The sequence below is a fragment of the Thrips palmi genome, unplaced genomic scaffold (assembly GCF_012932325.1).
Source record: "Thrips palmi isolate BJ-2018 unplaced genomic scaffold, TpBJ-2018v1 HiC_scaffold_12, whole genome shotgun sequence".
Lineage (NCBI taxonomy): Eukaryota > Metazoa > Arthropoda > Insecta > Thysanoptera > Thripidae > Thrips > Thrips palmi.
The window spans coordinates 3,455,370-3,480,412 of NW_023144623.1; the positions used below are offsets into that span (position 1 = coordinate 3,455,370).

The following is a 25,043-nucleotide window of genomic DNA, read 5'->3' on the forward strand; positions in this document are numbered from 1 at the left end:
GACTTACACGAGTAAAAATGACTCACCGGCGAGGTCCAAAACCCGAGGACCGACGGACCCGGTGGGCAGTGAAGCCAAACTGCCAGCTGGGCCTGTACAAAAAGAAATGATTCAAATTAACTGAAAAACATTGTTTTTACTTCATGACAAAATTATGGATGGCGTTTCAATCATCATAATGATGACCGGTGTTGTTGAGATTTGGTATTTTCCGGATTCTTTAAATCGAGAGGGTTAATAGCCTTGCAGGGCTCTATCCCTGCAGCGTAACAGCACGCCTACGAGGTAGGCAACACTTCGTGATCGTCCCCGGCACGATAAGTTGCCTACCCCAGATAAAATTTCTCCAGGCAACTTTGCGCAAAGGTGAGCAGGGGTCGAGCACAGCCCGAGCCCTGCCCGGCACCCGGTGGGCAACTACCGGGCAACACCCGGGCAACACCCGGGCAACATCCGGGCAACTCCGGGCAACATCCGGGCAACACCCGGGCAACTCTGAGCAACTATCGGGCAACTTTGGGCAACTGTCCGGCTTGTTGAGGCATCACCCGGGCAAAGCCCCCCGCAGGCAAAAGTGCGCACCAAGTGACTCCAGCGCAGCGCGGCGCCCGAACTGCGGCTGCTTGGCCAGAGCGCCCAGCCCGGCCCGCCACCATGGAGACACACTACCAGATAGTGTGTCTCCATGCCGCCACCCTGAGCACGGGCCGGGTGGCGGCCCGGACCGCCAGAGGAGCGGGCCGTCGCACAACCCGCTCCGATCGGCACCACGCTTGGCTTCGGCTGCGTAGCCGAGCTCGCAACGCGCTGCCTCGCTGCGAGCGGCGGTCGGTTCGATGCCAGGCAAGGCAGCGCGCCGCTCGGCAGCCATCCTTGTCTAACCCACTAGCCGCCTTGAGTGCGAGAGAGATGCAAGATGTGCTCGCTCGTCGAGCGTCGAGCCAATCTCACAGTGCAGCCAGCTGGTTGCGTACTCCTGTCCAGCAAGGCGCGCGGCGAGCCACACTTACGCGCGGCGGCGGGAGAGGGAGGGGAGAGGGAAGGGGTGAGGTGAGCGTCTGCCCACCTCTGCCTCCCTACCCCTCCCCTCTCACCCTCCCCGCGCTGTGCGTTGGTTGAAATGTAAACAAACACCATGTTTGAAACGAAAAGGTTCGTGATGCTGCGGCCGTGTGATATTGACGTTGAACTTCTCACGTATCTTTATCACAATTTCGTGGCTCGCTTTATCCTTGCCCAGTGGTTCTCAACCTTGGGGTCGCGAAAAAATTTCGAGGGGTCGCGGCGAGGTATAACTGGGGTCGCTTGGGGTGGCGGCGGTTTCCCAGCTGGCCCACACGCCGAGCACTGGCGGGAACAACTTTTAAGTTGATCAAAACAGTCACAAATGTCTTTAAGAAATCGTGTTTTGGGCCGACTTTAGGCATCCACTGCGTCTGATGCGAGGCGGTACTTCGTCCTCCCTCAACGGGCAATTGGTCTTTAGACCTTTCTTTAGCATGCCTTTGTTACGGAGTGCGATTATCTGCCTTAATTTGGGAGCAGTATTGCCGCAATATTGATCAAAACGGTCACAATTGTCTGTGAAAAATCGTGTTTTGGGCTGACTTTAAGGGGGGACATCACTCCAAAAACAGTGCTTTTGTAAAAACGTCATAAAAACTAAACGGAAAGAGATAAATTGTTCATATTTTAACAGATAAAGTACAAAACAACACAAAGTCAATCCGCCAGGGCAGTACAGCGCTTTCGTTGAAAACACATTTTTGGGTGTTAGGTTAGACCATTTCGCACTGTTGCAGCGCTGGACGCCAAACGGTTTGACGTAGAACAACGAAATTTGGTGACAGCCTTCCTGAGATGTCTGGCTATGGTGGGTACCTCAATCACATTTAAAAAATCATTTTAAGTTGTATTTGTTACATACCAAAAAAAATTGTTCAATTTTTTTGGTCAAAATTGTTCAATTTTAAACGTTAAAAAAATAATAAAAATTGACCAATGCAAATTATTTTGCTACCCACCATAGCGGCTTGTTGTAGGAGCTTCCATGCTAAATCTCCCCGCTGTAGCTCAAAAACTGCGCCCTAGAGGCCTGCAACCGTTTGCAATTTCATGTTCCGAGAAAAACGCGATCAAAGTTGGGGAAACTGGGCTTTTCCCCTATGCATGTCTGCGGCCCATAACCTCCTAAAACTGCAATTTTTTGAATTTCGGAATGCGGTTTACGCCATTCGACGCAGAAAAGAATAATCTATAATATTAACAAATAAAAAAAAGTTGCAATTTTTTATCATTTTGGAGTGATGTCCCCCCTTAAGCAGCAACTGCGTCTGATCTAATGCGGTATTTCATCCTCCCTCAACGGGAAATTGGTCTTTGGACCTTCCTTTAGCATGCGTTTGTTGCGGAGTGCGATTATCTGCCTTAGTTTGGGAGCAGTATTGCCGCAAAAATGATCAAAACGGTCACAAATGTCTGAAAAATCGTGTATTGATCAACTTTGCGGCAATACTGCTCCCAAACTAAGGCAGATAATCGCACTCCGCAACAAACGCATGCCAAAGGAAGGTCCAAAGACCAATTGCCTGCTAATGGAGGACGAAATACCGCCTAGGATCAGACGCAGTGGATGCTTACAGTCAGCCCAAAAAACGATTTTTCAAAGACATTTGTGAACGTTTTGATCAAGTTTGCGGCAATACTGCTCCCAAACTAAGGCAGATAATCGCACTCCGTAACAAAGGCATGCTAAAGGAAGGCCCAAAGACCAATTGTCCATTGAGGGAGCACGAAATACCGCCTCGGATTAGACGCAGTGGCTGCTTAAAGTCGGCCCAAAACGCGATTTTTCAAAGACATTTGTGACCGTTTCGATCATTTTTGCTGCAATACTGCTTCGAAACTAAGGTGGATTATCGCACTTTGTATCAAAGGCATGCTAAAGGAGGGATCACGTGGGGTCACGAAATTTTTCCTGGGTGTCGCGGAAATTTTTCGCTACAAATTTGGGGTCGCGAACCGAAAACGGTTGAGAAACGCTGTCCTTGCCCTTTATCCCTTGTAAAAATGAAAGTACGGATTTGGTACGGATCCAGACCGGGAATGGTACGGGTGAGAGGGGAGGGGTAGGGAGGCAGAGGTGGGCAGACGCTCACCTCACCCAGGGGGTGGCAACGGCCTAGGGAGAGCGTGAAGCGATGCTCGCGCCGTCAGTGCAGAGGTTGCGCACTTGTTCGAGATTATGAAAACTGGACTGTGTTTTTCAAAACACTTTGCACCTATAGAAAGTGCTTGAAATTTAGGGTGCATTAGGCTAATTGCCCTTCTCGAAACTCCTCCCTTACCTAATATTAAGGTGCAGTAAAAACACCAAAAAACACAAAAATCATAAAATTTAGGAAAAAACTCGAATGCGCCATGTTGGTGTAAATGATTTTGCCCTTGTGTTCCGTTGAATTGGAAGTATCGGGCAGTCTACTAGGCCTAATGCACCCCAAATTTTGTGCTCTTCCGATCTGTGCAAAGCGTTTTGCAATCAACGGCCTAGATCTCACAATCGGAGCAAAATAAGTAACCCCTGCACCTTACTCGCGCATGGCTTCACGCGCCTCCTAGGCCGTTGCCGCCCCCTGCCTCACCCCTTCCCTCTCCCCTCCCTCTCCCGCCGCCGCGCGTAAGGGTGGCTCGCCGCGCGCCTTGCTGGACAGGAATAGGCAACCAGCTGGCTGCCCTTATAAAACGGGGAAGGCTCCGAAATGTGTCCGATCGGACGATCCGAAATTTTCCGGAGGACAGTCCGTCAGTCCCCGCCGGACAGTTCCGAAATCTTTCCCGGACTTGCCGGGAATCGGTCGAAAAGTACCACAATCAGAAGGATTTCGGGGAGTCCGACAGGGCTGGTCGGGCTCGTTCCGGGCCGTCCGATACGAGTCCGGAAAAAAAAGAAACTGGCGCTGGCCGAGGTGGGACTACTGTGGCTGCACTGTCAAAAAAATTAAGTACAATCGACCAATTGGTTTTGGTCATTCGAACTAAAACTAATTCTTAGTCGAGTCAACTAAAATTTAATTGAGTGTAGCCGCTGCCCACCCTGCGAGGTCCGTCAAGATGCTGCGCTCGGCCACACAGCCTCCATCAAGTCGGTGGCGCAGTGGTTAGCGTTGTTGCACGACGTGTCAGGGTATGCGTGTTCGACACCCGCCAGAGGCTCCGATTTTTCGACTCTTTAATTAAGTGTCAGTGCCTCTGGGACGCTGACGTCACATTTAGAAGGAGGTCGTGTGGTCACGTGATTCTCTCCAACCAATAGGAGAGGAGGCAGTTCTTAGTAATCTCAAAAGGATCTCGAGGAGATCGAATCAACTAAAACTAAGAAAATCGTCATCAAGTCTCCAAATGGTGTGACGTCACCGCTGCTTACATCACAAGAGCCGACTAAAGGGAACTGACTAAATATTTTGGTCAAAATTTCGACTAAGTTTTGTTTGATTCGACTAATATTTGGTCGTTTTTATCGTCCACTCATGCTTGATTGGCGTGTTCTTAATTCTACTAATTCTTAGTCGCCCTGAAAAACGACTAAATCTCTTAGTACAATCCACTAAATTTTAGTCGATTGAACTTTATTTTTTTGACAGTGTGGATTCGTTCCCGGGCCCCTCTCCTTTGGACTTTCCTCGCTGCTTGCTGTCGACGTCGCTGACCACTGCGCTAACCTGAAACATGAGGGCCGGGCCCGCAGGCGAGCCTCTTCACCGGCGCTGCGCTCCTTCCTCCTCTCTGGCGAGCGCACCGCGCGCTATGCACGACGCGCATCTTGTCTGAATCACCTGAATAGCGGGATTCGACATAGCGGCTCACATATTTTAAATTAGATCTTGCAAAATTTGAGCGGCTTTGGTCATACCCACTATGTGAAAAAAGTATATATTAATGGAAAATTTCTTTGCTGTCATGCATCAACAGATTTAGGGCATTACCGTATTGAACGAGTAATATTTTAACATGCTGCTCTGCATGTTACAGTTTGACGCTGCTTTTTTTTGCAAAATAAATTTGTGTTCTAACATAGCGTGCTGTCTGCTGACACTGTGTTTGTACCACTTTACCTGTGCAATCTGCGCAGGTATAGGCGGGTTAGAGGCGTCCCGCCGGGGTAACCCGTCCCCTCGTGCGACCCGCGTGCGGCGGGGGTTTTCCCGCGAGGCAAACAATCCCTTTGGAATTATTCGCTGCAAATTCTAGGAATCTGAGGCAAACAAGAGTAGGCCTAACCAGGATAGAGAATACCGGTCTACTCGCCGTTATTGTCACATGTTCAAAAGTTCTAACGTGTCCTGACAAGATTGAGTGTATCCCGGTCACCCCTGCATCCGGACTGTATCGGACAGACCATCGGACAGATTCGGACTCTCCGACAGCCTTCGGCAAATAATCGGGCTGTCCGCTTCGCCTGTCCCCGGATTCGGACTCGAAGAGTCGAGTCCCGGACAGAAAACGGACTGTCCTGGGCCAGTCGGACAGCTTTGGATGTGTCCTCGGCCAGTTTCGGATGATTTCGGTTTGGTAAGGGTGCACTGTGAGATTGGTTGCCTATGGCGGCGCTCGACGCTCGACGAGCGAGCACATCTTGCATCTCTCTCGCACTCAATGCGGCTACGGCTAGTGGGTTAGACAAGGATGGCTGCCGAGCGGCGCGCTGCCTTGCCTGGCATCGAACCGACCGCCGCTCCCAGCGAGGCAGCGCGTTGCGAGCTCGGCTACGCAGCCGAAGCCAAGCGTGGTGCCGATCGGAGCGGGTTGTGCGACGGCCCGCTCCTCTGGCGGTCCGGGCCGCCACCCGGCCCATGCTCAGGGTGGCGGCATGGAGACACACTATCTGGTAGTGTGTCTCCATGGTGGCGGGCCGGGCTGGGCGCTCTGGCCAAGCAGCCGCAGTTCGGGCGCCGCGCTGCGCTGGAGTCACTTGGTGCGCACTTTTGCCCGCGGGGGGCTTTGCCCGGGTGATGCCTCAACAAGCCGGACAGTTGCCCAAAGTTGCCCGATAGTTGCTCAGAGTTGCCCGGATGTTGCCCGGAGTTGCCCGGGTGTTGCCCGGGTGTTGCCCGGGTGTTGCCCGGTAGTTGCCCACCGGGTGCCGGGCAGGGCTCGGGCTGTGCTCGACCCCTGCTCACCTTTGCTCAAAGTTGCCTGGAGAAATTTTATCTGGGGTATACCTCGCAGGCGCTCTACGTCACACTCGTGTAAGTTTGTCAGAATGTCAGAAACCTGTGGGCCATTCCGCGCCAAGTGGGGGTTCGCCACAAAGGACTCAGCACGCATTGCTGCTGCTCTTTAAAAAAATGAAGAAAAAAATGCGCCACAAGAGCGTGCTTTCGTGTAAATTTTGTCAGAATGTCAGAAACATGTGTGAAATCCTGATCAAAGTTCGCGCACCTCTAAAAGCTGAGATTTTGAAAATTTATTCTGACATCGATGGTCTGAGTTCTACAGAATGTCAGAATAAGTTTTCAGCTTTCATAGATGCGTGAATTTTGATCAGGATTTCCGACAGGTTTCTGACATTCTGACAAACTTACACGAGCGTGACGTAGAGCGCCTACGAGGTAGGCCACTTATATTGCCGGGGACGATCACGAAGTGTTGCCTACCTCGTAGGCGTGTTACACTGGAGGGAGGGTGCTGCAATCAACTCCAGGGTCGTCGGTCGGAAGGTTTCGGGGGCTGGACAGCCCAACAGGCGCTACGGAGTGCGTTTGCGAGCGTTCGTGGGCGTTCGCAGGTGTTCCCGGCCGTTCGCGGGCACAGCGTGGGAGCACAGTGGGCCAGAAGACCGGTGGAGGCGGCCGAAACTCTACAGGCGTTTTGAGCTCCAGAGTCCACCCGCTCTATGCTGACTGTCGCTACGACGGGGTAGCACACCAGCACAACGCGGAAAAGGAGACGGAACGTCGGTACTCGTTTCATATGAACTCATGTACATAAACGGATACGAAAAAAATTAGAAAAGTTCTGTAGATGGCAGGCAGAACACACCGTTAAAAGTATACGAATCATCTCCTTCAACTGTGAAGAAAATTAAGGCACTGCAATGCTTCGTAATAGGAAGGATTTTGCTTCGTATTACGAACCATTTCTTCGTAGATTTTAAAATGCCTTCAAGGTGAAAACGGTTCCTGGTTTTCCCAGGAACTCCCTGTCTTCACCTATGTCTTCACCTATGTCTTCACCTATGTCTTCACCTATGTCTTCACCTATGTCTTCACCTATGTCTTCACCTATGTCTTCACCACATGCTTCCTGGGAAAATTAGGTACCGTTTTTACCGTGTTCCTTTTCTTCGTATTACGAAGCGATGTTTCGTAGACTTTTTACCGTGCAGTCCAGGCAACTTAGAATTTTCCGTATTTTTTTGTACTTTTTGACACGTCCCGTGTATTTTTTGTAAAAATAAATACCGAAGGGACGGGCATATAGTATGATGCATGCCGAGGGGGAAATCACTCCTAAAACCTGCGACCCGACTATTACGCCTATAACGCTCTATTACGCTTCAAAATATAGCGATTTAGCTGAAAACAGACCAAAAAAAACCTAAAATAGATCAAATTTTGAGAATTTCAGCTATTACGCTACTATTACGCACACTATTACGCATGCTATTACGGACAGAGTGACCCGACTATTACGCGAGTGCTTTCCCCCTCGATGCATGCTGTGCTAGGGCTGGGCGGTTTTCCGGTATACCGGTTCGCAGGTTCGGTTTTTTCAAGAACCGGCCTGCCGGTTCAGACCTAGGAACTGAACCGGTTCACCGAATACCGAAGTTGAACCGGTAAACCGACGAACCGTGGCTGAAGTACCTCTTGTGATTGGTCCATTTCAAGTACGTCAACGGAAACTAAAGTATATTTAACCGTATACCAGTGATTTTTATGGAAATTTGAAGAGTAAACAATGAGTATACCATCTGTAGAGCCTTTACCGATGAAGTTACTTGTTTATTTTGATGCTTTTAAAGAACCGGTTCGGTTAAAAAAACTGGTTTGGTGGAAAATACCGGTTTTTTTCACTGAACCGGTATACCGGTTCGAAAAAAGGTTTTTTGGTGAACCGGAAACCGGTTCGGAAATGTCTGAACCGCCCAGCCCTATGCTGTGCGTCCGTCCCGTTCGTTCGTTCGTCCGTCCGTCCGAGGACTTCCCGTGGTCCGATCTCCACCAAATTTGGTATGCAGCGTCCTTGGGTGACCCTAACCAACCAGTGGCAGCAAATCTTATCCGAGCCCCGGGGGCGCTGCTGCAGGTGCATCATGGTCTATATGGGGTCGAGGAGGATTTCGGCAATTCGTTGGTGGGGTCACACGATCGATCGGTTCGAGCCCCATTTAGCGACTCTAGAGCTCCAGACGCGTCTAAAGTTTTGGCCTCCTTACACCGGCCTTTTGGCCCTCTGTGGGGCGGTCGGCGAGTGTGTCGGCGGTCCAGGGCTGCACGGGCTCGACGGGGGCCTCGGCACGGAGAGGCCCTGCTCTGCAAACTGAAATGTGTGCATGGCACGCTCTATTTGGAGCATGCCAAGAAGCACGCTTTAAATTGGAGCGTGCTTGGCAGGCACGCTTTAAATTGGAGCGTGCTTACCAGGCACGCTCTAAATTAAAGCGTGCCTGCCAGGCACGCTCTATTTTAAAGCGTGCTTAGCAAGCTCACTCTAAACTACAGCATGGACGGCAACCACACTCCTGAATGCTCGTAATGGCTTTTCTTTTTAAATTAATTAATAAACATGAACTAATGCAAGGTTTCCATTTTATACTTTAAGGAAGCAACATTTCAAGTCTTGTTAGTACTGAGATGTGTTTTACGTCAACAAAGCTTCTCCGCTATTTTCACAACTATTGATGTATAAAATGGCACTGGTACAACGAGTTAGACCTGGGAGGTTTCTTTCAATAACCATGGAGGAAACAATTAAAACATTTCTCATCCAGAAATACACATCCAGTGTATGTTCAACATGACACTAGTTACTCACTCTTTTGACTGCCCAACAATCCATAGCAAAGTAACCTAGCCCTGTTGCTGGGTGGTGAAGGTCGAGGCTGCAGTCGCACGGAAGGAACACAGACTCGAGGTAAACTAGCTCCATACGTTTATCTAGCTCTTCCAGTCTCATCGTTGTCAATAACTGCGTGCCATAACACAACGCCACCACAAATCGTCAGCACAACGAAAACAAACTTCACTATTTGCGTCAATGTTGCCATTTTGAATTTTGTCGTCTGCTTGGGTAGCACTTGTTTTTCCGAAGTGCCAACCTACACATGATTTCAATAACGATGGCAGTGGATTTGTCAATTTAAAGGTATTAAGTGACAAAAATCATAATCGAATTTTATTGTGCTTCGTGTATCTGTGTCTGAAATGTTTCTTTATGAAAAGAACGAAAGTTCGGAGTTCAGTTTGCGAGCCCACCGGCGCATACGTGCTGCAGCAATTTCTCATAAGAAAGCGTATGAAAAAGTGCTGACTACGCAAGCGCGTTGTGTTGTGTTTCAAATTCAAAATGGCAGCTATGACGCTTGAAATGTGAAGTTTATTTTCGTTGTGCTGGCGATTTGTGGTGGCGTTGTGTTGTGGAACGCCGTTATTGAAAACGATGAGACTGGAAGAGCTAGATAAACGTATGGAGCTAGTTTACCTCGAGTCTGTGTTCCTTCCGTGCGACTGCAGCCTCGACCTTCACCACCCAGCAACAGGGCTAGGTTACTTTGCTATGGATTGTTGGGCAGTCCAAAGAGTGAGTAACTAGTGTCATGTTGAACATACACTGGATGTGTATTTCTGGATGAGAAATGTTTTAATTGTTTCCTCCATGGTTATTGAAAGAAACCTCCCAGGTCTAACTCGTTGTACCAGTGCCATTTTATACATCAATAGTTGTGAAAATAGCGGAGAAGCTTTGTTGGCGTAAAACACATCTCAGTACTAACAAGACTTGAAATGTTGCTTCCTTAAAGTATAAAATGGAAACCTTGCATTAGTACATGTTTATTAATTAATTTAAAAAGAAAAGCCATTAACGAGCATTCAGGAGTGTGGTTGCCGTCCATGCTGTAGTTTAGAGTGAGCTTGCTAAAGCACGCTTTAAAATAGAGCGTGCCTGGCAGGCACGCTTTAATTTAGAGCGTGCCTGGTAAGCACGCTCCAATTTAAAGCGTGCCTGCCAAGCACGCTCCAATTTAAAGCGTGCTTCTTGGCATGCTCCAAATAGAGCGTGCCATGCACACATTTCAGTTTGCAGAGTGCACGTGCAGCCGCGGACAAGGACGCGTTGTTTTCCGAACGGCTGGCTGGTGCGCTTTTTGAGAGCTCCAATAACCGGCCGGCATTCGGCGCTAAAGCTACGGACTGAAAAAAAAGGCCTAAACGGTACCGAAAACGAAAAGCTATAAACAAATTTACAGTCCTGCGAACTGTGGGGGCGGCCCTGGACGACGGCGACACAGTCACGTCTACACTGCCAAGGAAGTTGGCCAGGGCGGCCACACCCACTCGATTTGCATTGTATACGTATGCTCAAAATACTTTTGCATAACAAGCGACTTTTCTTTGCAAGGACTAAAATAGTTTGGAAGAGTTTCGAAGTGTAGCATCTGCTCAAAAAACGGGGGCAGGGGGTCTCCGGGCCCGAGGGACACAAAGGCGCGGCGCGCTCTGAGTTTGGCGGGCGTTTATGACCAACCGCCGCTACCTGACACGCCTGACACAGAGACGGGAGAGAGAGAGTTTTAGTTTTTAATTAAAGTATTTATTGGGGGGATTTTCAGAGAGAGAGAGAGAGAGAGAGAGAGAGAGAGAGAGAAGAGAAGAGAGAGAGAGAGAGAGAGAGAGAGAGAGAGAGAGAATCGCCGCCGCTTCACTCGACTCAGCACAGCGCGGTGCGTTGAAATCAATTCCTGCCCACACGCCTTTCATTTCTTCTCATTGGCTGCACAGTACAGTAGGCCGGGCGGCTGGTCGTGTACAGCGGGGCTGTTTCACGAGATAAGTTTTCTTTAGAAGTTTAGAAGTTTTCTTAAGTTTTCTTTTAGTTTTCTTATCGCAGGAGACTGCTTCTGCAAAGCCGGTGGTAAGTTTACTTGCCACAAATTTGGCAAGCCGTTTTCAATGCTAAAAATTGGCAAGCTTGGCATGGAAATACTCCGTAGCTTGCCAAAATTTGGCAAGCTTGTGAAGATTTTGGCATTCAAAACGGCTTGCCAAATTTGTGGCAAGTAAACTTACCACTGGCTTTGCAGTGCTGGGTGAGGAGCAATAAGAAACCCCTGTCCCGAGCGCGCTGCGGGTGAGATCGGGCCGTTGGGGTGCCACTACTGTATGCAGTGTCCCCCGGGTGTCGGTCCCCTTGCGCTTCGCGGCCGGCGTCTGGCCGGCGACACTGCCAAAAAGCGGCGCGCTGCCTGGCGCTGCCGGGGGCTGCCTGGCGCTGCCGGGGGCTGCCTGGCGCGTGGGTTCACGCAGACACCCATTGGGAGCGCACCGCGCGAATTAAAACAAAAACCCCTCTCCCTGCCCCCTGTATCCGCGTCTGACGCATCCGCGCTCTGTTCAAGGTCACTCACTGCTGGCGCGGCGCGCTTCGCCCGCCTATGCCCGCCTGACCTGACGTTCGGTGCCGCCGCGTCGACCCGACCAGAACTTGTGTTCCGCTCAGCGATATTATTGCCCGATACTATTACGCGTGCTACACTGCATGAAAAAGTGTGGATAGTGCAACAAAAGTACAACTGTACAATAAAAGTACAACAGGGATTGTGCAAAGTACTACAACGAGGATTGTACAAACCACAACGTCCAGCACTCGCCGTGCCGGTTCCATTGCACTTTGTACAGCAATTGGTTTACTTGAAAAGCACAATAAATTCCTGATAAAAAATTTGCCAGAAATTTGTGTACTTTTGTTGTGGTTGCAGTGTACTGAACAGAGGGGCTCCATGGCGGTAGAGCCCCTAAATTAATTTGCACGCGAATGCTTTTTCCCTCGGGTGGCGCAGGGTGAAGGACTCGGTTTAGGGCTTTCCAGTGCCGGGGTCACGCAGCGCAGCGACGCGCGACGGGTCCGAGGCGCGGGGAATACCGCGTCAAGGATGAGTGGCGTGCGTGGCTGTGTCCGGTGTTCCCATTCCGCACCAGACCGGAGTCAGTGAGATACACGCAAATTGCGTCACTTTCCGCCGAAAAGTCTGGCTACTGCGCACGCCCCTGTCAAGGAAAGGTTAAGGTTGTTGCCCCAGTCCAGGTGCACCGTTGTGCCTGCACCACGGTGTAGGGAGATCTCCCTACACCGTGGCCTGCACCTGGCCGCATATCCATCGACGAAATTAACGAGCCCCTGGCGCGCCTCAGGCCATGCCCCCCTCCCCCTTTTCCCGCGTGGTCCGGTGGAGGCGGTCAAAATGTTGGACGCGTTTCGAGCTCCAGAGTCGCTAAAGGGGACTTGGACTGACCGTGTGACCCCACCAATGGATTGCTCTCTCAACGAGGAATCCATTGGTGGGGCCACACGTTTGGTTCGGTTCGAGTCCAGTTGTTTCGCGACTCTGGAGCTCGAAACGCTTTTAGAGTTTTGGCCGCCTCCACCGGTCTTCTGGCCCACTGTGCTCCCACGCTGTGCCCGCAAACGGCCGGGAACACCTGCGAACGCCCACGAACGCTTGCAAACGCTCGCGAACGCCGGGGAACGCCCACGAGCGCCGGCGACTGCCTGGGAACGCCTCAAATTTCCATGAAAATCACATTAGTTTCCCTTGACTTATGACGGTTCAATTATAAGAAGTAGCTCTGCGACGGTTCGTCCATTTACCGGTTCAACTTCAGTTTTCGGTTCAGTTCCTTGGTCTCAATCGGCAGGCCGGTTCATGGGAAAACTCAACCTGCAAACCGGTATGTATTCTGTACTGGAAACCGCCCAGCGCCCAGCCCTACAGCACGTACTGCACGGTGCCCGCGAACGCTTGCAGGCTGATTACAAGGGGAGGGTCTCTCTCTCTCTCTCTCTCTCTCTCTCTCTCTCTCTCTCTCTCTCTCTCTCTCTCTCTCTCTCTCTCTCTCTCTCTCTCTCGACGTCCCGCTTACAGACCGACGAGACCTGCCCCTCGAAATCAGGCTGCAGCGCGGTTACCGAAAATACAAGCGAACGCCCGCGAAAAATCGCGAATACCCGCGCCATGCCCGCAAACGCCCGCTTGAACGCCCGCTTTTTAACGCCCGATTCAACGCCCAATTGAACGCCCGATTCAACGCCCAATTGAACGCCCGCTTGAACGCCCGCTTGAACGCCCGCTTGAACGCCCGCTTGAACGCCCGCTTGAACGTCCGCTTGAACGCCCGCTTGAACGCCCGCTTAAACGCCCGCTTGAACGCCCGCTTGAACGCCCGCTTGAACGCCCGCTTCCGCTTGAACGCCCGCTTGAACGCCCGCTTCCGCTTGAACGCCCGCTTGAACGCCCGCTTGAACGCCCGCGCCCGCTGAACGCCCGCGCCCGCTTGAACGCCCGCTTGAATGCCCGCTTGACCACCCGCTTGAACGCCCGCTCGAACGCCCGCTTGACCGCCCGCTTGAACGCCCGCTTGACCGCCCGCTTGAACGCCCGCTTGAACGCCCGCTCGAACGCCCGCTTGACCGCCCGCTTGAACGCCCGCGAACGGCCGCTTACACCCACGAACGCCTGCGCGAACGCCTGCACCCCACGGTGCGCCTCCGCACGGACGCAAAGAATTTGGCCGAGGTCCTTGTAACTTTTTTACCCACCTGGTCTTGCAAGAGGTAATCCGGGCAGCGGCACATGTTGAGCACTGAATCCATTGAGCGCCATCGTGAACGAGGAAGACAAGTTGGTTGCACACTGCACAGGAACGTCCGTAGCTATCCTGGCGATGGTAACCGTGCAAGAGACACACACTCACACACGCACACACAACACTTGCGGTCACAAGTCACTCGGACTTCTACAGACTGACCCGGTTCTTCGCGCCTTGGCGGACAAGGCCTCGGCCAAACGCTATACACCCTGCTCGGTTGCGGGTTGTCTGAGAACTGACTGTGCCACTGTGCTGTGCGCGCTCCGCGGCTTCCCCGCTACTCCCCGGGGCCCGCCGCCCGCCGGGTGCGCAACCGCAGCTGTGCCGCCGGCAGGACCAGCAGGACCATGTAGACAAAGGAGAGGGGGAGGGGGAGATCGGCCCGAAGCGGCGGGGCGGTGGCGGTGGTTCGGACTTTCCCGATCACAGCGCCCTGCACCGCCCTGACGCGAACGACCAGCGGCTTGGGCCGCGATGCCGCGGAATCAGCATGATTCCAAATGATTGAGCATCGTATTTCGCAGGCGCAGCATTGCCAGCCGTTTGACGCCGCGCCCAGTGGCGGATCCAGAGGCAGCCTTGTGGGGGGTTGGGAAGCAAAGTAGCACTCTTGTAGCCTACTGGCGGGGGCGAGGTATGGCTTTTCGCGTACCTTTCAGGCGGCTATCTAGGGTGTCAACCCACTGCCCCCCTCCCAAAAAAAAGGGGGTGCTGGTCGCGTTTGTTTGGTCCACGCTTCCGACTTCCACCTCCACGACTCCTCATTTTCGCGTCGCTTGGAAATCGGTGGAATTCGCACTTCAAATGTCAGACGGGTGAAAGGCTGCACTAGCATGTCATTGGTGGATGTTTTGAACAGCACGCCACTCAGTGGCTTGCGACGAAATTTTGAAAAGGAGGGGTCATGCCATGCTTTCTGTCTACTTACAGGGGGAAAGTGACGCAATTTGCCTACCTTCCAGGCGGCTGTCTAGTGGCAAAAGGGGGGGTCATGACCCCCTGACCCCCCCCCCCCCCCCCCCCTGCGCACGCCACTGGCGCCACTACACTTGTTCAACCGAAGTTAGTTTTCAACTGTGAAGCGCTTTCTTCAATGATCGTTCGGTTTGAACAATAAAACCTTATACAATTACTAAAGCGGGTCGTTCGAGGGAGGGGGCATGCACTCTGAAAACCAGTGACCCGTCTACTTCGCCGGGAAGTAGCCAAAAATGGCCCAAAACAACCCGGGAATGGGTAAGAGTCTGAGAATGTCGACTAGTATTACGCCACTACTAAGCGGCTGGATCGGTTCATCCACATTTCTTGCAAGAGGACGATGCCAGCGGCGGCGTGGCCGACGAGGAGGATCTGGAAGGCGGGCCAGACGTGCTTGAGCTTGATGGGCGCGGGCCTCGTGGACGGCAGCGCGTCCGCCCGCGCGGCGGCCAGCAGCGCGTCCACCCCGGCGGCCAGCTGGTGCACCCCCGCAGCGCGACAGCGCCCCAGGAACCTCCCGAAGCTCGCGGCGAGCTCCGTCTCGCACATGACTCCGTAGTAGGTGGAGGACTGCTGGATGGGCAGCGGGAAGAAGTGCAGGCCGGCAGGCAGCGCCGCCAGCTCGGCCAGGGACTCCTCCCTCACGAACGTCGCGGCCCGCCGGCTGTCCATGGCGGTCTGGAGATTGTCCGACAGGGTGGAGCCGTTGAACGCCGTGAACTGCACCCGGGGGGCCAGCCCCCACTCCCGCAGCGGGAACATCGCGGCGTACACCGGGCTGTGCAGGAGCAAGGTGAGGTTGCTGGCGGCCAGCTGCTCCACGGAGTCGATGTCCTGGACGGGGTCGCGCACCGTCAGCTTGCTGAGCAGCTGGCCCTGGAACGAGGCGGTGAGGACGACGCCGACGAGCAGCCAGCCGCCCAGGACCGGCCGCTGGGCCCCCGTCGCTCTGCCGGGCGGCTGGCCGACGAGCGGCGCCACGGCCTGCAGCACGGCCTCGACGGCGTCGTCCGCGGCCAGGCCCGCACGGTGCGCCCGTCGGTCTGCCTCTCTCGCACCGGTGCGCAGCGCCCCATGCGTGCGAGAAAGAGGCCTCCCACGCAGTCTGCTGGACGCGTGCAGCCCCGCGGCCACGGTGAGGACGCCGACGACCGTCGCGCACCACACCGCGGCGCTGAGCCCTGCCGCCAGCTCGGCCAGCGGCCCCCGACGACGGCCCAGGAAGCCCCTGGGCACCGCGACGAACACGCGCTTCATGTCCCAGGGGAAGGCGCACTCGGCGAAGGCGGTGTTCATCAGGGCAGGGCCGGCCATGACGTCCAGCCGACACTCCTGCATGAGGACGAACTTGCGAGCGGACTGCGCGCGGTGCAGCCTGCGCGTGGCCAGGGCCAGCGCGTGGTACTTGGAGAAGTCCCGCAGCTGCCGCTCGGCCGCGGCGGCCCAGCGGCTCCACGTGGCCGCGAAGTACGACGGCTGGACCAGCGCCGTGAGCACGCCGTCGGCGGGGGGCCGCCACTTCCCGCACAGCGGGATCAACGGCCTGTCTGCGTGCTGCCAGCCGCGCCCCGGCGCCCACGCGTTCACCTCCACCGCCCTGGACAGAGGCAGCTCGCCGCAGAGGCAAGGGTTGCTGAGGACCGCGGTGCTGCCGTCGGCGGCGCTCAGGACGAGCAGCGCGTTCACCAGGCACTGCCAGCGCAGGCCGACGGCGATGTCCGACGCGTTGCCGCCGTGCGGCAAGCGCGCCCACATGACGACTCGCGTCGTGGACGGGATGGTGACCACGGGCACGGACTGCGCCAGGGCGGCGGGGGACTCCGCCACCACCAGCACCACGGCGTCGTCCGACCTCATGCGGATCGTCGCGTCGCGCCACAGGTCCACGTCGACGGGCAGCAGCGTGACTGCGGGCGCGGCGGGCAGGCGGCCCACGCTGGGGAAACAAAGGTGTGTGAAAACCGAGGGGGCAAAAACTCGGGGTTTTCGTGTACACATGATTCGGAAAACGCAATGATTGCGCATGGTTTTAGTTGATTTCATATGGCTGATTTTGCCTTATTTCGCGACGCACCAGGGTGATGTCGAGCGTGATTGCGTGTGATTGTGTTCGGAAAGAAATGATTTCGGACTGATTTGGCCTGGTTTCGTGTGATTCTGCCTAATTTCGGTTGATTTTAGTGATTTTGGCTGATTTCGGATTGCTTGTTTTCGCGTGATTCTCAATGATTCGCGTGTGATTTCGGGGGCCGCGATGATTGCGCGAGTTTTTGCCCCCTCGGTAAAAACTTCGTCAAGTGAAAGGGTATTCAAATTTTGCCCAGAAATCCCTGCTAGTTCACGCCCCTTTCAAGGCCCGTTTCAGGGGCGTCTTACGAGGGTGCTGCAACTCTCATTTCAGGCGTACACAAGATCACGGGTTTACGGGAATTTTACTGGGGATTACGCGAATAATTTTAGAAAATTGGTTCAAAAACGCCAAAAAAGGGTGAAATTTCATAAAGGGTTGCGTGATTATGGCCTGGATTGTTGGAGATTTCCAGTTATTATGCTTCTTGTTTTACCAGTGCAGGAAGGCACCCAGCCAGGGGACGGCGCCGACGACGAACAGACGGGGCTGTCGGCTCTGGCCGAGCAGCTCGGGCACCAGCGACATGGCGCACTCGGCCTCGGGGAGCGCGTCCAGGCGCGGCGGCAGGAGGGCCGCGGTGCACGCCAGCACGGGCACGCCGAGCGCGGCGAGCGCGACGAAGGGCCAGAACATGGCGCCGTCGGGGTGCTGCGCGCTGCGCAGACCGTTTCATCACCGGACTGCCTTGCAAAGAAGGCTTGGACTGACAGAGTCGGCGCACAGTGGCTCAGGCGCCGTTGGGCACAACTCTCACAACTCTAGAAGCGTTTTTAGCTCCAAAGTCGCCAACCAGGGCTCGAAGCGAGTGTGGTCCCACCAATGGATTCCTCGTTCAGAGAGAGCAAGCCATTGGTGGAGTCACACGTTCGCTTTAAGCCCTGTTTAGCGACTCTGGAACTCAAAGCCCGTCCGGGATTTTGACCGCCTCCACCGGCCTTCTCACCCACCGTAGTGCAAGACCGAGAGTCTTGAGAAACGTCTGTGGTGGCAGGCCCTCCGTGTTTCCCGCGAGGTGCACGACAAGCCAGTGCGGCCGAATCGAATGGCAGATCGCCGAGGGAGCGGCTCGGCGCGGGGCCGCAGGGCGGACGGCCGCACGGGACAGGCATTCTTTCCCTCGTTTCGGCTGACGTGGACGATCTTGATGCGAAGGATGGGGCGTGGCGCGTTCGTAGCGTCCACTCCGTCCGAAAACAATTAGGACCTAGAATACCAAATTCGTATTGATCCTGCTGCTGTCGCTCCTAGTTTTTGGACCGACAGTGCCTGTCGGCGAGGCGACCATCACCATCAACGTCCGGCTTCGCCTCGTTTTTGAACCTCCGTGGAAAAAACAGATACTGTCAGGACAGCGGGGTCCTACTCTGCAAATTCAAATGTAAATGCACTCGATGTCTTTGGAGCGGGCTTGGACAGCGTGCGCACGGCCCTGTTGAGGCTGCTCATGAAATCCGACTGGGACGGCTCGGAGCGCCTGGCGGGTAGGCAGGCGACGAGTCCCGCAGCTCGCTGGAGTGCGATTGGTGGCCTACCTCGCTCCCTGCAGGCGCGTGAAGGCCACCCTCCTGACACAGACGTTGCCAGACTGGTTGCTGGCCTACCCGCCGGGCGCTACGGTCTGCCGAGTGAATTGCTGTCCAGAAATCATTCTGGGATCCTTCTAAATCCTAAAGCACCTTGGCCCGTCCTGATTGTAATTTTGAAAATCAGTTCTGGTGGTTCAAAACATTTGAAGCTTACCGCTCCTCTGTCAGCTGAGCCAACCTTCAGACCCAGACGAGTTGATCACATTTTGAGTCAACTTTCACTGGGGAACATATTTTCGACTACTGTACGGAGGAATTAGGCTCCTTTGTTTCAAAAGTTTTCACCTCTTGTTGGGTTGTTGTCAGACCCGCAGTAATTTCATTGATAAATTTAGTTTCGCCATGTTGGTTTCTATAGGGTTTGTTTGAAACGCGGTCTGTCGTCTGCAAAGTATTAGCGTCCGTGCAAAAGTGTCCATTTTCACCGCAATTTTATCGTGGCACAAGGCAAGACATTACTGTCAGTTCATTTTTCTCCGACCTCAAAACATTTCTAAATCTATTCTGTCGCAATGTGTGGACGGACTGCCTGGTGAGTAAACAATGACGTAGAACTTTGTGGCTCCTGGAACCATTATGACACCCTTTGTTTCTTGTAATAGCTTTGTCCTTGGCAAACTGGAGATCCCCCGTTCATAAATTAAAGTGATATACGTACGAAATTTTATGCCAGGTTCAAAAAACAATGTGCTCTCTCTTTCATAACCTTGATGCACTACTCTGTTTCTTTGTTTCAGTGCGTTGGATCCAGAGACAGTTTGTAAAGCAACTAGCTTCAAAGATTCAAAATCTGGAAAATTTTTAAAGCCTGAGTGGAAAGACTCTTTATCTGGAATGGACTATAGACCATCTGTGAATCTGGCCCCAACTGACATAACTCCTGTTCTCGTCAACGCTTCACATTTTGATCACAAAGATAATGAGCCTGTCATCTATCCTATGATGTGGGGAATGATTCCACCATGGCATAAGGTTGTTTTAGTCATGGTATTTTCTGTTTTCCTTTTTTTTTTTTTGATCCAAACTTTATTTTATTATGTATCTGCAGGGAGATATTAAGTCACATGGTTTGTCTACAAACAACTGTCGCTTGGAGAACATGAACGGCTCAAAGCTTTATTCGCCTGCATTTTCTAATGGCAGGAGATGCGTTGTTTTGTGTGAAGGATTTTATGAGTGGCAAACTACAAAAAAGGAATCTTCAGTAAAACAACCGTATTACATTTATGCACCACAGAATGATGAGGCAAGTTTTTATTGAAGATATTATTATTGAGGTCTATTAAACTGGGTACGAGAGTTTAACACTCTCTTCCTCTTTTCAAGGTCAAAGTTGAAGACCCAGGCAGTTGGGATGGTGAGTGGAGTGAAACTGAAGGGTGGAAAGGCCCAAAGCTACTGAAAATGGCAGGACTTTTCAGCTGCTGGACATCGTCAGAGGTAAACAAAACTAACGAGTCATTTGCAGTTACAAATTAAGTGCCTGCCTTTAACAGCCTTTTTTGTTCATAACTCCAGGGGAAACCAATTTACAGTTATTCAGTAATCACTATGGAGGCCAATGCCACCTTTTCCTGGTTGCACCATCGAATGCCAGCCATCCTAAACTCTGATGAAGAAGTGATGGTAAGACTGTTTTTTTTTCCCACATCAACTCCTACCAAACTGTCACATTCTTTAACAAGTTTGACTTTGTTTCTCTCTGCCCAGGACTGGATTGACTGTGGGCGAGTGCCATCTCATAAAGCACTGCAGCTTTTAAAGCCAGTGGATAGTTTGTCTTGGCACCCTGTCAGCACTGCAGTAAACAATTCTAGAAACAAATCGGATGTTTGCAACAAACCAGTGGATTTGAAGTGAGTATAGTATTTATATCCATACATTCAGCAATTACTTTTGTTTCAGCCACAATAATTTTCTTGCTTCAGTGGGCAAATCAAATATCTAAAACCATTGACAGAATATTTTATGTTTTGTTTTTTCTCGTGTCAGGAAACCAAAACCAGCAAATCCTTTAATGATGAACTGGCTGAAAAAAGCAAATAAGCCCCAACCATGCGAAAGTGATGATACACTACCGGAGGCAAAGAGATTGAAAAAGGAAACTGATTGAATTGATTTGTCAACCCAGCAATAAAAAATGTCATTCCTATGATCTGTTTCCAATACAGGTAAATGATTGTGATTCTTCTTTCTCAGTATAATTAAGATTTACATAGGCATCACCTATCTTATTCTTTATAATGGTTTTTTTTATGGATAAAGATTTTTCAAGAACAAATTTTTTAACTCTAACTTATTTAATGATTTAAACCCAAACAAAAACAGTAATGTATATCAAACTTGAACCATTTTCTTCTGGTGGTCGAAGATGTAGCGCTTGAACCTCAAGATAACGTCTGTTGGTTGATCTGATTCTGCTTCATTTTTTGATCCTTGCTTCTTGTACTTCATAACTGTTTCTTCCTTGAGCCCTCCTGGAAGCCATAACAGATACTAGTAGTAGAAAGTGCCAAAATAGCTTAGGGTAAAAAATAATTTTCTGTCATTAAAAAAAACAAAAATAAGATAGTGGGAGGGCCTTACCCGGGATCCGTATATTGAGTTTTCCACTTTTACCAAAAGTGCTGTCAATCATTCCATGTTCTCCACTGGACAGAACAACAGAAAGACCAACAAAAGCTTGGGCATTAGTTTCCTTTTTAATGAGGTTCTTAGCTATAAGAACATCATTATTGACTACACGTTCCACAGTCCCTTTCCTTTCCAACATTTTATAAATTTTCATCTGCGGAAGGAATGTTTTTTCATATGCTTTGTCATATATTTGATGTACAATCCGACCCCAAAATGCTAAGCGACATGCATTTCCGTTCGTATCCATTTCTAATCGTGATCCAATGGCCAGGCTTTCTGGAAGAGCCAGTACAGGTCTTTCAAACTGCAAAAGCATGAAATAATTGTCACCATCTGAAAGTTCTTCTTTTGATTCGTAGTCTGCTTGAAGATGAAAAGACATATCACTAGGGGCTGAAAAAATTGTTATAATGGCCATTACAGTTTCATAGCCTATGCTTATGTGAAATTTATCTTTGGACTTTATCTTTGATTGAAAATACTTGATGCGATGAACTTTTAATACTGCAGCCCACATGAAAGCAATATAGTCTGGGTGACAGACAAGTCCTCGCTCCAGCTGCTTTGAGTCCAATTGTGGCACACATATTCCAAGCCTGTCTCCCTCTTCTGCTGATTCTACTGGGCGGTGAAACATTTGCATTGATTTTACTTTCCCAGAGAAGCTAATGGCTGGTACTTGAATCTCCTATTTTAAGAAAAAGAGAAGAAGAGAATTAGAAGTCAAGTAGTAAGGAATGTCCTGTAGGCTAAATTAAAATTAAGACTCACATCTCTTAGACAAACTTTTCCCTGAAGAACTGTGCCAGTCATAATGGTACCTAGCCCTCGGATGTTGAAACAATGATCGACAGCAAATACAAATGGCCTTTCCTGTCTTTTTGTGGGAAGAGAAGCCATGTCTTTCATGCTTTGCAATAATGCGTCAAGACCTGTTAAAAAGGGCAAGATACAAAGTTAATTCCTAATATAGATACTTCTCTTTTACCACAAGCCAAGATCTCAAAGAAATTCAGTATATTTTAAGCAAGCAGAGCACTCAGCATTCATAGCCCTTTGATGCAAAGTTGAAATTACCATGTCCAAGTAAGAAGTTCAACATGCTCCATGAAGATCCACTAATATTGTAAAAAATAGAATTAATTACAGAAAAGACATTCTGTTGTGAAAGGAGAATGATAGAACAGAGCAAAGGCAGACAGTTAGAAGGGATATTATGAAATGGGACCTACCAAAGCTAGTCGTTCCAGTTGAATCTCCATCTGTTGGCATCGCAGACACGGCAACAATTGGTGCATTTTGAAAAACTGTGTTAGCTAAAGTAAGAGTCATCCTCTTTTTCATCTGTAAATTAATTTAACATTATTACAATACAATAAAATACAAGCCCAGGCTTTCATTAGACCATTCATGCAGACCTTTTCAATTGAAGAATTTCTCTTTTCTATGGGCAATAAATCAATTTTGTTTAACACAACAATCATGTTCTTGCACATAATTTCCCCAATCACAAGACATTCTGCAGTTTGGGTCTGCATTCCTTTAGTTATGTCAATGACTAATAACATCATGTGAATAATTTGAGATCCTGCAACAGAAAGAGAGATTATGACGATGCTTGTATGTAACACTAATTTAGTTCTAAAGAGAGAGGCTTATAATTTTGTTTACATTAAGAAAAATGACTGTGAATGAATAACATACACCACAAAACCTTAGCCACCCACCAAATCCCCATCAGAAAATAAGGCCATGGCCTCTCAATGACAAGGAAATGACCAGAAAAATAGTATCTGCAGAGGGATGACCAGAAAAAAGGGATTGCTTTCATGTGATTTGCAAAAATATGCCTTTACAATCCTTTCAATTGAATGGAACATTTCATCTGTAAATCTGTTAATTCTCTTACCTTGAAACAATTATGGCTATATCCTGGCTATATCAAGTTAAGGAAATCCACAATTCACAGATAGGGCCAGGGGTGAGGTGGGTAGTCCTCATAATTCACAGTTCCCCGCCCTCACCTCCCCACCCTATCTGTGAATTGTGAATGTCCTTAACTTGATACAGCGTTTAAAACACAAGACATACCTCCAATAACAGTTCTTATTAACGAAGCATGTCCAGGACAGTCGACAAATGTAAACTGCAGCTTTGTTTTGGATGTTTCCTGGGAGAGTTTAGTTGGTACATCGACAACAATGGCACTGAACCCCAAGTCTATGGTGATTCCTCTCTCCTGAGACTGTGGGTTTTTGTCAAACGCAGCGGTGCCAGCAACAACACTCAGAGATTTCGCCAGGGAAGTCTTCCCAGAATCAACATGACCCAAAATACCAACATTGAGGTTGAGGACACTTTCTGGACTCAAAATGGAATCCATGACATAAGCTCAAATTACAGTAATGACAATCTCCTTTGACTTTTCAAAGGAGACAGAAAATAGCAGGCTTTGGCACTTTTGACAGGTGTCATGAAGGTTATCGGATCAGAGCACCACCATATCTCAGAGATAGGCGCTGAAGGAACAGGGCACGACAGAATTCCAATGGCGTGCTTGTCGTTTTATGACTTAAGACAAGATATTTTGCGGTCAAAGTGCATAATCAACAGTTATAACATAAATGTCTCGTAATATGTTTGTCAACAAAATCCAAACAACAACAACAAAAAACAACACTTCGCTGCACGGCAATTTCTCATACTCGGACTGTGAGGACAGTGCTGCCCCCTCGTGGCAACTTGAAGAAGCACTCTAAATAATGTAAATACACTGACAGGCGGTGGTGGTGGTGTTAACATTCATCCTGTGCGATGATTCACTGAGATAATCTAGTTTTCTGGAAAGAAAGACACCGATTTGGCACTTCAGGCGGATCTCCGAGCGAAGCTATCGCTGAGGTAAGTGCCATTGCCAGCCCCCAAGTTCTGTTGACCGTGTCGTCATCAACGCCTTTGCCCGCTTTTCTTGAGGGTGGGATCACCCTTCAACCCCTTCGAGTGACATTGTCCAATTCTGTCGATGGCAGGCCGTCAACTGACGTCCACTGTTAGCCGCCGTTTATTGATAAATTTGTACGGGCGTTGTCGTTCTTTGATTTTGAAGTCCATCGCCCTTTCTTGTGTGTCTAAGTTACCCCTGATGCAGAACCTAACCTGGAATATAGACAGTTAAATGTCATTCATTTTTGAATTAGTCCCCGAATAATTTTTCATCTAAAGTCGAAACATTGTGAAAAGCTATGTGATTGTTTTGTTTATCATTCCATTAATGACTCAAGCTGTTAAAGATTTTGGTACCCTTTGCTCTTTGCTGCCGAACTTTTATTAATGATTTAAGTTTGTGAAGCGTGACGCTTGTTGCTTTTATTATTATCATTATTCGGGTCTTATTACCTGTGTCTCGTCTCAGAATTTATGAAAGCCCTCTAACATAAAGGGTTTTAATTGTACTTTCTTACTTAGGCCTCTCTAAACTCGCAATGTTTCTTTCCAAAGTTGTTAGCGTGCGACAGCAACAATCTTTCCAGGCTCCAGTCACACTTCCTCTCAATTTTTGATGAAGTATGCGCATGCCCACTTGCAATCGTTTCCAAGTGGATTCTCGCAGTCTGGTGCTGCCACTGCGTGATGTGGAATTACTGCCATTTCCCCTACCAAATGTGTCGTACTTGTCCTCACGCTGAGGTAGTTGAGTCTATTTCCTCACTCCGTCGGCTGCTCAGCCAGGACTGTCAGCCAAACCGAATAAACGTCAGGTGTTCCAGGGGATGATACCAATATGTTACTTCCTTCAATATCTGTGATTGTGCACCACTTTAAAAAGTGAATTCTTATTCCTTTTTT

The 25,043-nt window shown here is 50.3% G+C and overlaps 4 protein-coding genes across 6 annotated transcripts in view; 2 read left to right on the forward strand and 2 right to left on the reverse strand.

Moving 5' to 3' along the window:
* The window catches only part of LOC117639896 (transcription termination factor 2-like), a 29,606-nt gene extending 15,479 nt beyond the window's left edge, over nucleotides 1–14,127 (reverse strand). For both annotated transcript variants that reach the window (XM_034375866.1, XM_034375865.1), the window contains exons 1-2: nucleotides 13,816–14,127; nucleotides 27–92 (exon numbers count right to left, since the gene is read on the reverse strand). In XM_034375866.1, coding sequence (XP_034231757.1) covers nucleotides 27–92; nucleotides 13,816–13,879 — 130 coding nt within the window. In that variant the 5' untranslated portion in view covers nucleotides 13,880–14,127. The remainder of the gene's footprint in view (nucleotides 1–26; nucleotides 93–13,815) is intronic.
* A 4,745-nt stretch (nucleotides 14,128–18,872) lies between these two features.
* Nucleotides 18,873–20,841, forward strand: LOC117639919 (abasic site processing protein HMCES). 2 transcript variants are annotated; one of them, XM_034375981.1, is made up of 7 exons: nucleotides 18,873–19,092; nucleotides 19,298–19,532; nucleotides 19,609–19,806; nucleotides 19,887–20,000; nucleotides 20,079–20,186; nucleotides 20,271–20,416; nucleotides 20,553–20,841. In XM_034375981.1, the coding sequence occupies exons 1-7, from the start codon at nucleotides 19,073–19,075 to the stop codon at nucleotides 20,671–20,673; spliced, it is 942 nt and encodes a 313-aa protein (XP_034231872.1). In that variant the 5' UTR covers nucleotides 18,873–19,072; the 3' UTR covers nucleotides 20,674–20,841. The 2 variants fall into 2 exon arrangements, with proteins under 2 accessions (XP_034231872.1, XP_034231873.1); XM_034375982.1 differs by lacking the exon at nucleotides 18,873–19,092 and adding an exon at nucleotides 19,104–19,214.
* Nucleotides 20,842–20,872: 31 nt separating this feature from the next.
* LOC117639904 (selenocysteine-specific elongation factor) lies at nucleotides 20,873–23,900 on the reverse strand. The gene is made up of 6 exons (XM_034375904.1): nucleotides 23,289–23,900; nucleotides 22,616–22,785; nucleotides 22,430–22,541; nucleotides 21,969–22,129; nucleotides 21,147–21,885; nucleotides 20,873–21,037 (listed from the first exon to the last, which is right to left on the reverse strand). Exons 1-6 carry the CDS (start codon nucleotides 23,578–23,580, stop codon nucleotides 20,898–20,900), a joined length of 1,614 nt encoding a protein of 537 aa, XP_034231795.1. The 5' UTR covers nucleotides 23,581–23,900; the 3' UTR covers nucleotides 20,873–20,897.
* A 16-nt stretch (nucleotides 23,901–23,916) lies between these two features.
* The window catches only part of LOC117640451 (WD repeat-containing protein 47-like), a 51,722-nt gene continuing 50,595 nt past the window's right edge, over nucleotides 23,917–25,043 (forward strand). Inside the window, exon 1 of the mRNA XM_034376953.1 lies at nucleotides 23,917–24,098. The gene's annotated coding sequence lies outside the window, so the exon portion shown is untranslated. The remainder of the gene's footprint in view (nucleotides 24,099–25,043) is intronic.

Excerpts from the sequence above, each read along its gene's own strand:
- LOC117639919 (XM_034375981.1), top strand. The coding sequence starts at position 19,073 with ATGTGTGGACGGACTGCCTG. Across the intron at positions 19,093-19,297 it reads ATGTGTGGACGGACTGCCTG|TGCGTTGGATCCAGAGACAG; the intron begins GTGAGTAAACAA and ends TCTTTGTTTCAG. Across the intron at positions 20,417-20,552 it reads AACAAACCAGTGGATTTGAA|GAAACCAAAACCAGCAAATC; the intron begins GTGAGTATAGTA and ends TTCTCGTGTCAG.
- LOC117639904 (XM_034375904.1), bottom strand. The coding sequence starts at position 23,580 with ATGGATTCCATTTTGAGTCCAGAAAGTGTCCTCAACCTCAATGTTGGT. Across the intron at positions 22,130-22,429 it reads AACTGGAACGACTAGCTTTG|GTCTTGACGCATTATTGCAA; the intron begins GTAGGTCCCATT and ends CCTTTTTAACAG. Across the intron at positions 21,038-21,146 it reads ACTCAATATACGGATCCCGG|GAGGGCTCAAGGAAGAAACA; the intron begins GTAAGGCCCTCC and ends TATGGCTTCCAG.